This window comes from Hyla sarda, chromosome 5, assembly GCF_029499605.1.
Source record: "Hyla sarda isolate aHylSar1 chromosome 5, aHylSar1.hap1, whole genome shotgun sequence".
Taxonomy (NCBI): Eukaryota; Metazoa; Chordata; class Amphibia; order Anura; family Hylidae; genus Hyla; species Hyla sarda.
The window spans coordinates 34,234,841-34,249,445 of NC_079193.1; the positions used below are offsets into that span (position 1 = coordinate 34,234,841).

At 43.6% G+C, this 14,605-nt stretch overlaps 1 protein-coding gene across 4 annotated transcripts in view; it reads left to right on the plus strand.

Moving 5' to 3' along the window:
* The window catches only part of CACNB2 (calcium voltage-gated channel auxiliary subunit beta 2), a 324,896-nt gene that overhangs the window by 93,538 nt on the left and 216,753 nt on the right, over window positions 1-14,605 (plus strand). Inside the window, exon 1 of one of the 4 annotated variants that reach the window (XM_056519217.1) lies at window positions 6,419-7,272. The exons of the other annotated variants lie outside the window; for them this stretch is intronic. Coding sequence (XP_056375192.1) covers window positions 7,225-7,272 — 48 coding nt within the window. The 5' untranslated portion in view covers window positions 6,419-7,224. Of the gene's footprint in view, window positions 1-6,418; window positions 7,273-14,605 lie in introns of those variants that run through there. 4 annotated transcript variants of the gene reach the window in all.

A 14,605-nucleotide genomic window follows, 5' to 3' on the forward strand; every position in this document is an offset into this window, starting at 1 on the left:
CCCTCCAGAAGGTTCCTGTATGTTGTATATGACAGTACTTGTTATGCCATAATTAAGAATGGTTCCTGTAAGTTCCTACGCATTACAGAAAGATCGCTTTCCTTAAGGAAAGCGATCTTTCCGTAACGTGTAGGCACTTTTTTGTCACTTCAGGCTTCTCTTGTGACGTCACACAAGCCCGGGACTTTGCTGCTTTTTCCATTCCGTATACTGAACGCAGAGAGTTGAGACGCTGCCGGGGCTGTTCTCCTCTCAGCTACAAGTTTATATTGCTCTGCTGTCTAACAGGAATGGACATTACTGAATTACAGGTACCACTGCCAGTACTGTCATACACAACATACAGGAGCCTTCTGGAGGGTTACCCATACCGTGTATTGCTGCTGTTTCTAATACAGTGACCCCCCGACCTACGATGGCCCTGACATATGATCAAATCGACATACGATGCTTTTTTATGTGGGGGCCATCGCATTAAGTGCTATCTGGCAGCGCCAAATGCTTAAGCTGCTGCCGGATAGCAGCTTAATGTTCCTCGTGTGGTGCGGTGAGCATTACTTACCCCTCCACGATGCTCCGGGGTGCCCTCCGGGTCCAGCGCTGGTCCTCCGGTGTCTTCTCGGCCCTCTCCGGTGACGTCACTACGCTGTTGCGCACGCCGTCCCGTCATCCAATAGGAACGGCATACGCAGCGGCGTAATGACGTCGCTACATAGGCCCAGTAAGGCGGAAGACAGTGGAGGACCGGAGAAGACAGCGGAGGACCGGAGAAGACCAGGAGAGCCCAGCGGAGGACCGGAGAAGACCAGGAGAGCCCAGCGGAGGCCGGGGGTCACCATCGGGAGCGGCGGGGACACCATCGGGAGCGGCGGGACGTGATTCGGAGTGGCGGGGACAGGTGAGTACAGCTTCCTATACTTAACATTGTACGAATTCCTCAACATACGATGGATTCGACAAACGATGGCTCGTTTGGAATGAATTACCATCATATGTTGAGGGACCACTGTATATGTTTACACATTTACTATTTATTGGCCATTATATCTATATGTAGGAGTGATTATTGTTACATTTAACATTTAGGATTTTGAGCGCTGTTGTATACATTTACTTTTCAGTTTTTTTCTTCGGTACATTAATGATTCTGCAGGGATCCATTTGATATACAACTATATACAGCTTTTTTTGTAAACTCCATAGCGCCGGTGTAATATAATAAATTAATTTTTAACTTAGTTAATTCATAATTTAACTTTCTAGCACTAACTAATAAAAATGTTTTTTTTAAACCCTCCAGAGTACCACTTTATAGCAATAAAATGTTAAACAGGAATTTTTTTTTTTTTTAAATCAACTTTTGGCAGAAACTTAAAAAGATTTGTAAATGACTTCTATTTAAAAAATCTTAATCCTTTCAGTACTTATCAGCTGCTATATGCTCCACAGGAAGTTCTTTTCTTTTTGAATTCCCTTTCTGTCTGGCCACAGTGCTCTCTGCTGACACCTCTGTCCATTTTAGGAACTGTCCAGAGCAGGAGAGGTTTGCTATGGGGATTTGCTCCTACCCTGGACAGTTCCTAAAATGGACAGAGGTGTCAGCAGAGAGCACTGTGGTCAGGCATATAAGAACTCCAGAAAGAAATACAACTTCCTCTGTAGTATACAGCAGCTGATAAGTACTGGAAGGATGAAGATGTTTAAATAGAAGTAATTTACAAATCTGTTTACCTTTCTGGCACCAGTTGATTTAAAAATAATTGCTTTCCAGGGGAGTACCCCTTTAAAGATTTCATATTGGCCCCTAGATGGCAGCACAAGAAGTATACATCTCCTGGTTTATACTTGTGCTTTGTAGCCTGGTGTGAAGAATTTTATTTGAAGTGGACTTTTCTTACCACTGGCAACAAATAATGTGAAAACTGCCGTAATCTCAGATCTATGGGGAGATAAAGTGGCCTTAGAGATAAGATAGTTACACGTATGATGTGCATGTTATTTTATTAGGGTAAGAGGGAGATTCATGGTTGCCAAACGTCTTGGAAGTTGTTAATCTCCCAATGAAACTTGTCCGGACTTTTTTTTCCATGCTAGACACCATCTAGGGGCAAACAGTTTTACGTTACATTAATGGATTTTCTCACTCAGGTTCTCTCAGTTTTCGGATGTCTTTGTATGTGTTTGGACAACTTCATCTCTGAAAAGTTAAAGATTAAAGGGGTATTCCACCCCTAGACATCTTATCCCCTATCCAAAGTATAGGGGATAAGATGTCTGATCGCGGGGGTCTGGCCGCTGGGACTCCCTGCGATCTCTTCACTTATCGGACCAATATATGGAGGATTAAATTAATTTATCAACCTATAGATCCCTATACATAGGAATCCAAAAAATCCCTAATTTCCCATATATATATTATCTTTATGGTGAACCCACAAGCTTTATTAAAGTAATTGTGCATAAACGTATAATGAAGACTCACGTAGATTAAAAATTAAGCAGAGCGGTAGCCTAGCATTTAAACTAATATCTATATACTGTGCATCAGGCCAGTGTACTCCAGCCTATTCTGATTGGCTATACTGGGGTGGAGATGCCCGGCATGCCTGCAGTGCACGCTGAGCTATTTTCTAAGCTGCCGCCTTGCTTTCTATTAAGATTGAGTCCCTACTCTGCCCCCCTCGACATGTTTCGCTGCCTCTGCAGCTTTATCAAGAGGTAGCGGGCATATCTCTGGCGCGACACCGCAGTCATCCGGTGCATGAAGCAAACTTTTGTAGGGGGCGTGGTGGGACATGACCAACAAGGAAGCTCCAGCTCCAGGCTTCTGTGTTCAGAACACCACAATGCCAGCCCATAGATCGCAGGGGGTCCCAGCGGCCGGACCCCCGCCATCAGACATCTTATCCCCTATCCTCTGGATAGGGGATAAGATGTCTAGGGGCAGAATACCCCTTTAAGATCAAACACAGCACCACACCTGTCCTCATTTACTTTGTGGGAACTGAGCTGTAATGCCACATCCAGACTGAGAACAAGGGTGGCGCTGTTTTTGAACAAAATAGAAAAGCATAGTTTTTTCTAATCCTGGATAACCCAACGGTTTCATTAACCAACACTTCAGAAAGGTTGAATGCTTCCTGTCAATTAACTTTGCATAAATCAATGTTACAAGTAAATAGAAGAAACTTTGTAAAATGTCTACGCAGTGAAAAGGCCCCATTTTCTACATAAGCTACTTACTAAATTATCATTAACTTTGAAAACACTGATGTATCAGGTTACAGCTGCCCATAGAAGTCTATGGAAAGGGGAAAAAGGGGAAAGGCTGGAGGTAGACAGAAGCAGACAATGACTCAAGGAGAGGCTCCAGCAGTCTGTAGTGAATGTGATATCTTCTCTAGTGCTTACAGCTTACACTGCTCAGTACTGTTGCTCAGTACTGTTCTATAATGTATTCCATGCTCCTGCTGCTTCTGAGGGTGTGCTATAGAGATGTAGGGGAGCAGCATTTCCTCTTCTGTGTGTTTGCAGTGTATGGAAGACATCATAGGAGATTAAGTCTCCTATGACTGGTGAAAAAAACCTAATACAAGTTATAAAATGGGCCCTTTAAAGGGGTTATCCAGAATTAGAAAAGCAGATGATTAGTTCAAGAACATCACCACTCCTGTCTTGATATGTGGCATTGCAGCTCAGTTCCATTGGAGTGAATGGAGTCATGTTGTAATAATGCATACAACATGAGAACTGATGTGGTGCTATTTTTAGAAGAAATTAGCTCAGTTTTTTTTCATATTACTGGATTACCTCTTTAAAGGGGTACTCCGGCCCCATGACATCTTATCCCTTATCCAAAGGATAGGGGATAAGATGTCTGATCGCGGGGGTCCCACCGCTGGGGACCCCCGCAATCTAGGATGCAGCACCCACCTGTAAGCACTGCTGGAAGTGTTATGCCTCCCGACCACGGGACGGAGTATCATGACATCACAACTCCGCCCCCGTGTGACATCACGCCCCACCCCCTCAATGCAAGTCTATGGGAGTAATTTCACACGGGGCGGGGGCGTGAGGTCCCAATACTCCGTCCCCGTGTTTGGGAGGCATAACACTGAGAACCTCCAGTGCTTCCAGCAGTGCTTACAGGTGGGTGCTGCATGCTAGATTGCGTGGGTCCCCAGCGGTGGGACCCCCGCGATCAGGCATCTTATCCCCTATCCTTTGGATAGGGGATAAGATGTCTTGGGGCCAGAGTACCCCTTTAAGTCAATAATGGCATTGTGATTGCCACAGTTCACTTTTCTGTACAAACAGCATGGCATATAGAAGGAGCCTATACTATGTGACGCTGCCTATTGGAGTATATTCTCCATGCCCTAACAGTGTTTCCCAACCTGAGTGCATCCAGCTGTTGCAAAACTACAATTCGCAACATGCCCAGGCAGCCTTTGGCTGTCCGGGCATGCTGGGAGTTGTAGTTTTGCCTCAGATGGAGGCCCTCTGTTTGAGAAACACCACCCTAACAGGTGAGTATATATGATTACGTACAGGCATAATGTATAGCCATATAGAATTATGCAAGTAGATTGTATCATATTAAAAAGTGAAAATTAATTTAATTAATTAATAAATAATAAAAGGTAAAATCCCTTTTTATCACTACTGATTCTGAGAATAAAATGGGGGGCAGGGCTGATTTAGTACTAAATTACTAAAGTACTGCGCTAAAGTGCAGTGGCGTAAAAACACATAATATACATAGTCATTCACATGTCAGAACAGAAAACTACTAGACAACCAGATATACCAAACACGATACAAATACTAACAGGGCAGAATATAAACAGGCAAACTGATAAGGAAGCATAGGAAACTGTTCACAAACAGATAAAAGTACAAAGGACAAAGATCAGATCAACCAAACAGGATATAAATATAGGACACTGTTCACACTGGGACACAGAACAAACAAATTGGACACCCCACTCTACAAAAGGAGTAGCCATTAATAATAAAGCCAAATAGGCTACTGGCCAGCAGACACCTCACCCGTGTGTATAAGATGCTGAACCAGTAGGAAACAGAAATATAATATATGAAACAATAGACTAGAACTGGATGAGTCTGAATAGACTCCAGAACAGGAATATAACATACAGAGCACAGGTAACAAGCAAGACTCAGACATAGTTTGAACAGATACATAACAGAAAGGATATACAAATCCTAAAACCGACAAATGTAACAGACTAAAATCTATAAAGGACAAGACTATTTAACCATGGCTAAAACTCAGATAAATACAAGGTAAATGCTCAAGCAGACTTGAAAGTGTATTGCACAATAACCAGCACCAGAATGCAGGAGAACTCTGGTTAAATAACCGCACCCGAGTTCTCATTTGTTCAGAGCATTAACTATTTCCTATCCAGGTAGAATTGCAAACTGCTCTGAACAAAATAGTGTGTGAATACAAACCTAAACAGAAAAATACAAAAACAAATAAACGGACATTACAGGTATAACAAATTTTATTGTCCTTTAGAAAGTTTATTACCCTTCCTCAGGTAATAGACAGGGCTACAGTATCTGCAGTTGTCTCCAAACTGCGGACCTGCCGTTGTTGCAAAACTACAACTTCCAGCATGCCCGGACAGCCGTTGGCTGGAGACCGCTGCTTTACAGCAAGGAAATCCTCAAATGTCACTTTGTGGGTTATAACAGATTTTTATTATCCTTAACAACGCGTTTCGGGTAGTGAGTTCCTCTTCCTCAGGTAACAAACAGGTCTGCAGTACTAGCAGTGGTCTCCAAAGTATGTACCTCCAGCTGTTGCAAAACTACTACTCCTAGCATGTCCAGACAATTGTTGTCTGTCCGGCATGCAGGGAGTAGTCGTTTTGCAACAGCTGGAGCTCCTATGTCACATTGAGGGTTATAAGAGATTTTTATTGTCCTTGTATGACGCATTTTGGGAAGTTAATTTCCCTTCCTCAGGTAATAGACAGGTTTACAGTAACGGCAGTGGTCTCCAAACTGCGGACCTCCAGCTGTTGCAGAACTTCAACTCCCAGCATGTCCAGACAGCCGTTGGCTGGAGACCACTTTTAAAATAACAGATTTTTATTGTCGTTTTCAACGTGTTTTGGAAAGTTTATTCTTCTTCAGGTATAGACAGGTTTACAGTACCAGCAGTGGTCTGCAAACTGCGAACCTCCAGCTGTGGCAAAACTACAACTTTCAGCATGCCCGGACAGCCAACGGCTGTCCGAGCATGCTGGGAGTTGTAGTTTTGTTACATCTGGAAGTCCGAGACAGTATCCAGTGTAGTATACAGGGACTTTTCTCTCCATTTATGATGCAGGGGAAGCAGAGAGCTGGTGTAAATGTCCTCTAACTGTTTCTACCAGATCCCTTCTACCATAGCTAACCATAGGCAAGCGCCTAACACACAGTGTGCTAACAATACATCTATCGCATTCTGCAAAACCTGCACACAACCCCCCTCACGTCTGCATTTTGCAGTCGTTCGCTAGCGGTCATATCTGTTTATTTTTCCCAATAGAGGGTTAATGCTAGCACACAGTGGGAGAGCCGAAAAACGTATAGCTGCAACAGCTGAGCGAGGCAAAGCAATAAGGCCGCCGAGCTGTGCCGCCTGCAGTTTGATGTGAGACACGTAGTGCAGGCAGCCAGTTCGGAGGGTGCTGGTGTAATCCAATGAATGAAGGAAGCATTAGGCTCTAGGTTGAGGCTCTGAAGAAATGGTCAGCGATTGGGCTATATCTGTGCCCAGGGATGGGGGGGTGACAGGTTGTGTATGTTTGTATTTCTCGTAAGGAATGACTATACACACGCAGCCTGAGCAGCAGAATGTGATCCACCATGCTGCTACATCCTAGGGGGGACACTATTGGTGACATTGCTGATAATAAAGATTGGGAGTCATGCCTGCACAGTACGGTAAAACTTCTACCCCCACTGCATGGATAAGGACACTATGCTCCTCGTAAACACGTCTGTGGCATCCGAGGATCCGTCCGGAAGACACATTAAGTCTAGATTGCAGACGGGGGGGCTCTTGGCGTTGTTGATCTATGGTTCGGTGGAGAGTTTGGTGACTTGCTGTCGGCGTGTCTCCGAGTAATGGAGCGTGTCTCCGAGGGGAAGGTGATCCAGACAGGAGTCCAGTGCTGATGGAATTCCCCTGTCCTCCTCTTCATGCAGTGCTGTGGATTGGGACATCGCCGGAGAGTACAGGTTTCCTATGTAAGTCCCATTGGTTACGTGTGGATCATGTCATCCCCAGAATGTGCCCTTTGTCATAGAACATCAGAGCGGGTCAACATTCCGACGTCATGTAAATTTAATGCAATTACACGTATAGAGAGTTCTGTAGGGCTGATGTATCACGTAGCTGTATATTGTGCTTTATTACTGTTTGTTCATGGCACTTATAAAAACTTACACATGATATTAATATAATGTGATGGATATCAGTCTATCTGACTCATATCTATCTATCTATCTATCTCATATCTATCTATCTCATATCTATCTATCTATCTATCTCATATCTATCTATCTCATATCTATCTGCAAAATTATCTCATATCTATCTCATATCTATCTATCTCATATCTATCTATCTATCTATCTACAAAATGATCTCATATCTATCTATCTATCTATCTCATATCTATCTATCTATCTCATATCTATCTATCTATCTCATATCTATCTATCTATCTCATATCTATCAATCTCATATCTATCTATCTACAAAATGATCTCATATCTATCTATCTATCTCATATCTATCTATCTATCTATCTCATATCTATCTACAAAATTATCTCATATCTATCTATCTATCTCATATCTATCTATCTATCTATCTCATATCTATCTATCTATCTATCTCATATCTATCTATCTATCTATCTATCTCATATCTATATACAAAATGATCTCATATCTATCTATCTTTCTATCTCATATCTATCTATATCATATTTATCTGTCTCATATCTATCTATCTCATATCTATCTTTTTATCTCATATCTATCTATCTCATATCTATCTATCTATCTCTCATATCTATCTATCTCATATCTACAAAATTATCTCATATCTATCTATCTCATATCTATCTATCTATCTCATATCTATCTATCTCATATCTATCTATCTCATATCTATCTATCTATCTATCTCATATCTATCTATCTATCTCATATCTATCCTTCTCATATCTATCTATCTCATATCTATCCCTCTTATATCTATCTATCTCATATCTATCTATCTCATATCTATCTCTCATATCTATCTCTATCTATCTCATATCTATCTATCTCATATCTATCTATCTCATATCTATCTATCTATCTATCTATCTCATATCTATCTATGTCATATCTATCTATCTCATATCTATCTATCTCATATCTATCTCTAATATCTACCTCTCATATCTATATCTATCTATCTCATATCTATCTCATATCTATCTCTCATATCTATCTATCTATCTCATATCTATATCTATCTATCTATCTCATATCTCTTTGTTTATCTAGCTATAGATAGACTGATATAGTGTGTATATAAACCCCTCCTTACCTTTGACATCTCCATATATACAATTCTGCATTATAGACACATACATCACATTCTGATACCACTGGCAGTACTGCATGCAGTGTAAGATCTCGTAGATCCCTCCGGATCCATCCAGCGGATTGTAATATCGCACTGACCTGTGGCTTTCATAGATTGGAACTATACGGAAGGGATGTCAAGTTTCCATTACTGCAGAGGGCATCCTTGGTGGATGCTGCAGATGCTGATGTGTCATAGCAACAGCATTGTCATCCCTTGTTCCCCCTCCATGATATTGTCACACATATGTGGCTGCACCTGACTGGCGGCTCAGTAATAATGTGCACATTCCAGACTGGTTCCCAGCAGGGTCTATGTGTATGTGCCCAGGGATACGTAGAATTGGACCTGAATGGGTTAATCAGATAGTATATGACAAAGTCTGATGTGAACACTATGAGCTTATTATAATGTGTACAGAGGTCAGATCACAGGAGGTGTAGTGTCCTATGTCTGATGGATAATATTGTATTATTGTCATTCCATAGTATGGCCAGCAGGTGTCACCCTATAAGAGCTGGACTGCAGATTGAGGAAGCAGAATGCTGCAAATGGGTTGGTGGAGTAGACCTGTCTAAGGCCGGGTTCACATATAGGACAGAAGTGGGTCCAAAAGTCAGAAGCAAGAGAAAAACAGGAGGTGCAAATCTTTTCTTATAGTTATTCTCTGTATTGGAGCTCGATGTTGCTGAATACCAATGTGGTGAGGGTTTGATGAGGACAGATGGAATTACCCTTGGCTAGGCCCACGGAGGTGACTTCAGAGACCTTAGGGCAGCGGTCTTCAAACTGTGGCCCTCCAGATGTTGCAAAACTACAATTCCCAGCATGCCCGGACATGCCCTTAACATCCCTATATAAAGTCAGGTATTCAGTAACAAGACAGGATGTTGAATACATTAAAGTGAATAGTTAAAGACATGACAATTCAAACATCAATTAGTCAACTCAAGGTACAGTGCCGTACATTTTATGGTAAAATGAAAGATGTCATTACAAAGTACAATTGGTCGTGCACAAAACAAGTCCCATAGGGATCTGTGGATGGAAAAAGAAGTTATGACTTTCAGAGGGTGAGAACGAAAATGCAAAAATAAAACCTGTCTGTGTCCTTAAAGGACATCTGCAGCGTGATTAACACTTATCCCCTATCCACAGGATAGGGGATAAGTGTTTGATCATGGGGGGTCCGACCGCTGGGACCCCCTGTGATCTCCTGTACGGGGCTGCGGCTCTCCCGTGCAGGGGGCGTGCCGGCCGCAGCATGACGTTGCAGCCGGCACACCTCCTCCATACATCTCTATGGGAGAGGCAGGGATGCAGCATTCATGCCTCCCCGCCTCCCCCATAAATCTGTATGGGGGACGGAGAGGAGACAGGTCGTCACCGTCGACCTCTAGGTCGACGCTACGCGCCTTAGCGCTCACCATGAGCGCTAATGGCGGCGCCCGTACAGGAGATCACAGGGGATCCCAACGGTCGGACCCCCCGCAATCAAACACTTATCCCTTCTCCTGTGGATAGGGGATAAGTGTCATACCGCTGCAGTTGTTCTTTAAAGGGTTAAAGTATTAAAGGGGTACTCAGATGCTCAAGTGTTCTGGACATCTTGCTCAGAACGCTCTGAGCCGGAGGCCGTGATCGTGATGTCACGACCATGCCTTCTTGTCACGCCACCTCAATTCATGTTGTTTAGAACGCCGGGTGCTGCGGGAGATCTCGGAGGGGGGGGGGGAGGGGCTCAGCAGCAGGACCCCCGCGATCAGACATTTTATCCCCTATCCTTTGTATTGGGGATACGATGTCTAGCAGCGGAGTACTCCTTTAAATCACATCCCACCCACACCCAATATCTGTTAGTGGTTCCACACTGGTTAGGCAGCAATAAATAAGCTGTAAAAAAATATATATTTATATATATATACAGTGGTCCCTCAACATACGATGGTAATTCGTTCCAAACGAGCCATCGTTTGTCGAAACCATCGTATGTTGAGGGATTCGTGCAATGTAAAAAAAAGTAAAGTCATACTCACCTGTCCCCGCCACTCCGGACCGCGTCCCGCCGCTCCCGATGGTGTCCCCGCTGCTCCCGATGGTGTCCCCGGGCCTCCGCTGGGCTCTCCTGGTCTTCTCCGGTCCTATGCTGGGCTCTCCTGGTCTTCTCCGGTCCTATGCTGGGCTCTCCTGGTCTTCTCCGGTCCTCTGCTGGGCTCTCCTGGTCTTCTCCGGTCCTCCGCTGTCTTCTCCGGTCCTCCGCTGTCTTCCGCAAGGCCTTACTGGGCCTATGTAGCGACGTCATTACGTCGCTTCAGGACGGCGTGCGCAGCAACGTATTGACGTCACTGGAGAGGGCCGAGAAGACACCGGAGGACCAGCGCTGGACCCGAAGGGCACCCCGGAGCATCGTGGAGGAGTAAGTAATACTCACCGCACCACACGGGGAACATTAAGCTGCTATCCGGCAGCAGCTTAAGCATTTTGCGCTGCCGGATAGCACTTAATGCGATGGCCCCGACATAAAAAAGCATCGTATGTCATATGTCGGGGCCATCGCATGTTGGGGGGTCACTGTATATATATATATATATATATATATATATATAGTTTCTTTTTTGTATTACTGTTTATTTAAAGAATTTTGTATTTTAATACAGAAGAAAAATATGACATGTGTACAGTGAGCATGAGTACTTTGCAAACATTAATATATATAGTTTCTATGGTGTAAATGCTCACTGCTTCCCATGGCACCCCCCCCCCCCCCCCCTCCCCACCATGCTTTGCCCTATTACCTTCTCCTCTCCTTTGTCCATGGCACAGAGCCCATAGACAGACTTACTATTTATCTTACAGGACCTGTGATGACTCCTATAGGCTAGGACTTCTGATGATGTTGTGGTGTCCCGGTACCGTATTGTATACTTTACCTATATAGAGGTCCCCATAGTCAGAGTCCCTAGGACGTTGGGGTCCCTCTTTTGTAGGTTTCCCCTTGTCACCTCTCACTTAATGATGACTATATAGCAGTTCTTATTAATATTAATATAAGTATAAATATGTATATATTTAGTTATCTACCTGTTCGGAGCGTAGCAGGACCTGCGGGTCACGTGATTAGGTTAGAACTCTATGGTTTTGCTACAGGACCTTTGGAGGTTCCCGTGACTTGTTCACCCACAATGCACTGTAACGGTGAGTGACAGTCGTTACGGACCAATCCAAAATGGCCCGGCCCCTGCCCATATAAGGGACCGGCGCCATCTTGATCCCTCTCTTGGGTTGCTGACTCTGGAAGAGGTAGGACCTCCGCAGCTTACAAGACGATTTACTAGGCCAAAGCCTTGCGGCCTCGGCCTCTAACATAGCGGATAGATTAAGCAATTCCCCTCTACTCATCGCAAGATCACTGGACCTAAACGCACCCCTAAATCCAGCGGATCTCTGCTATACAATTCTTCAGAAGCTAAACCTGATCCCAACCGACTGTCAATCGCTGCTCAAGCTAAATGTAAAGAGACTCTGTTATCTGGACTGTTACTGTTACTACATGTACAGAAATTCATCAGTAAAAGTTCCTGCAAGTTTTCAGTTAACAGCGATTGTGGACAATCCTTTATTTCTGCATCACCTATTGCTCTTGGGAAGGGTGGCAATAGGCCTATCAAGAATACAGCATTTAACCCTCACACTGGCGTCACGAGTGACAAGAGTTAACAGCGCCCTTAACTATCCTGAACAGCAACACCCTAAATACCCTACACCCCCACAAGACAGTGTCCTCCCATCCGCCACCGCAATGTCATCACATGTCCTAGAACAGGGCTCCCAAACTGGTGGCCCTCCAAATGTTGCAAAACTTAAAGGGGTACTCCGGTGAAAACCTTTTTTCTTTTAAATCAACTGGTGCCAGAAAGTTAAACATATTTGTAAATTACTTATATCAAAAAAATCTTAATCCTTCCAGTACTTATTAGCTGCTGAATGCTACAGAGGAAATTCCTTTCTTTTTGTAACACTGATGACATCACGAGCACAGTGCTCTCTGCTGACATCTCTGTCCATTTTAGCAAACGTGCATAGCAAATGCATAGCAGATGTATGCTAAGGGCAGCATGGTGGCTCAGTGGTTAACACTGCTGCCTTGCAGCTCTGGGGCCTTGGGTTCAAATCCCACTAAGGACAACTATAAATAAAGACTAATTATTATTATTATTATTACTACGTCAGCAGAGAGCACTGTGCTCGTGATTTCATCAGAGAGCATTCCAAAAAGAAAAGAATTTCCTCTGTAGTATTCAGCAGCTAATAAGTACAGGAAGGATTAAGATTTTTTTTATAGAAGTAATGTAAAAATCTGTTTAACTTTCCGGAGCCAGTTGATTTCAAAGAAAAAAGGTTTTCACCGGAGTACCCCTTTAAACTCCCAGCATTCCTGACAGCCATTAACTGCAGCAAATGGCTGTGTGGGCATGTCCAGACATGCTGGGAGTTGAAGTTTTGCAACATCTGAAGGGCTGTCAGTTTGAGACCCCTGTTCTAGAAGATCCAAAGTAAGTCTTCTGTATGTGCTGTGTATGGGCTCTGTGCAGCCTGGACAACTTTACATCCATACTTACAATATTTGCTATTTGCTCAAACGCAGCGATTTTACCACGATTTTGTGCAAAATTCAGTATTGTGATTATGGATGTAAAGCTGATCAGACCATGATGTCTAGCAATGAAGAACCCCTTTAAAGGGGTCCTCTGAAGGAAAACTATTTTTATTTAATTTTTTTTAAATCAACTGGTGCCACAAAGTCAAACAGATTTGTAAATGACTTCTTTTTAGAAATCTTAATCCTTCCAGTACTTATCAGCTGCTGTATTTTCCAGAGGAAGTTGTATTTCTTTCTGGAGTTCTTTTCTGTCTGACCACAGTGCTCTCTGCTGTGACCTCTGTTCATGTCAGGAACTCTCCAGAGGAGGATAGGTTTGCTATGGGGATTTGCTTGTACTCTGGACAGTTCCTGACATGGACAGAGGTGTCAGCAGAGAGCACTGTGGTCACTGTGGCAGAAAAGAAATTCAAAAATAAAAGAACTTCCTGTAGCATACAGCAGGATTAGAATTTTTAAAGGAGTTCTCTAAGCTAAAACTTTTAACCCCCGCTGTGCCCGGGCTGTAAAACTATACATAATAAACTTTCACTTTCCTGCCTACGATCCCCTGTTGTTCCGACATCGCCGCCCGTGCTCCGGTCCCAGTCTCTTCCACTTCTTGCGGGTCGGTGACTTCACTCTGCGCTCAGCCTATCAGCGGCCGCAGCAATGTCTCGTCGCGGCCACTGATAGGCTGAGCGCAGAGTGAAGTCACCGACCCGCAGGAAGTGGAAGAGACCGGGACCGGAGCACGGGACGGCGATATCGGAACAACAGGGGATCGTAGGCAGGTAAGTGAAAGTTTATTATGTATAGTTTTCCAGCCCGGGCACAGCGGGGGGGGGGGGGGGGGTTAAAAGTTTTAGCTTGGAGAACTCCTTTAAATAGAGGAAACTTTCCGACACCAGTTGATTTAAAAAAAAAATTGTTTTTCGCCGGAGTACCCCTTTAAAGTCAGGGTGAACATACCCTTATGGGCCAGAGCTGTAAATTACAGGTGCAGACGGAGCAGTAATATGACACTTTATCTTTAAATGCTTCAAATTTTATATGGAAAAAAATAGTAAAAATAGTAGTTTTTATTTTCTGTTGAATTCGGTATAAATGCGTCAGAAAAGTAATCATGTCATTTTCCGTCAGACATCGTATTACAGAGTTATCTATTGGAAGGCAGGTGTACAGTAACACTATATGGCGTCATTATGTCATCCTGTAATAATATAGAGCAGTGGTCTCCAACCTGCGGACCTCCAGATGTTGCAAAACTACAACTCCCAGCATGCCCGGACAGCCGT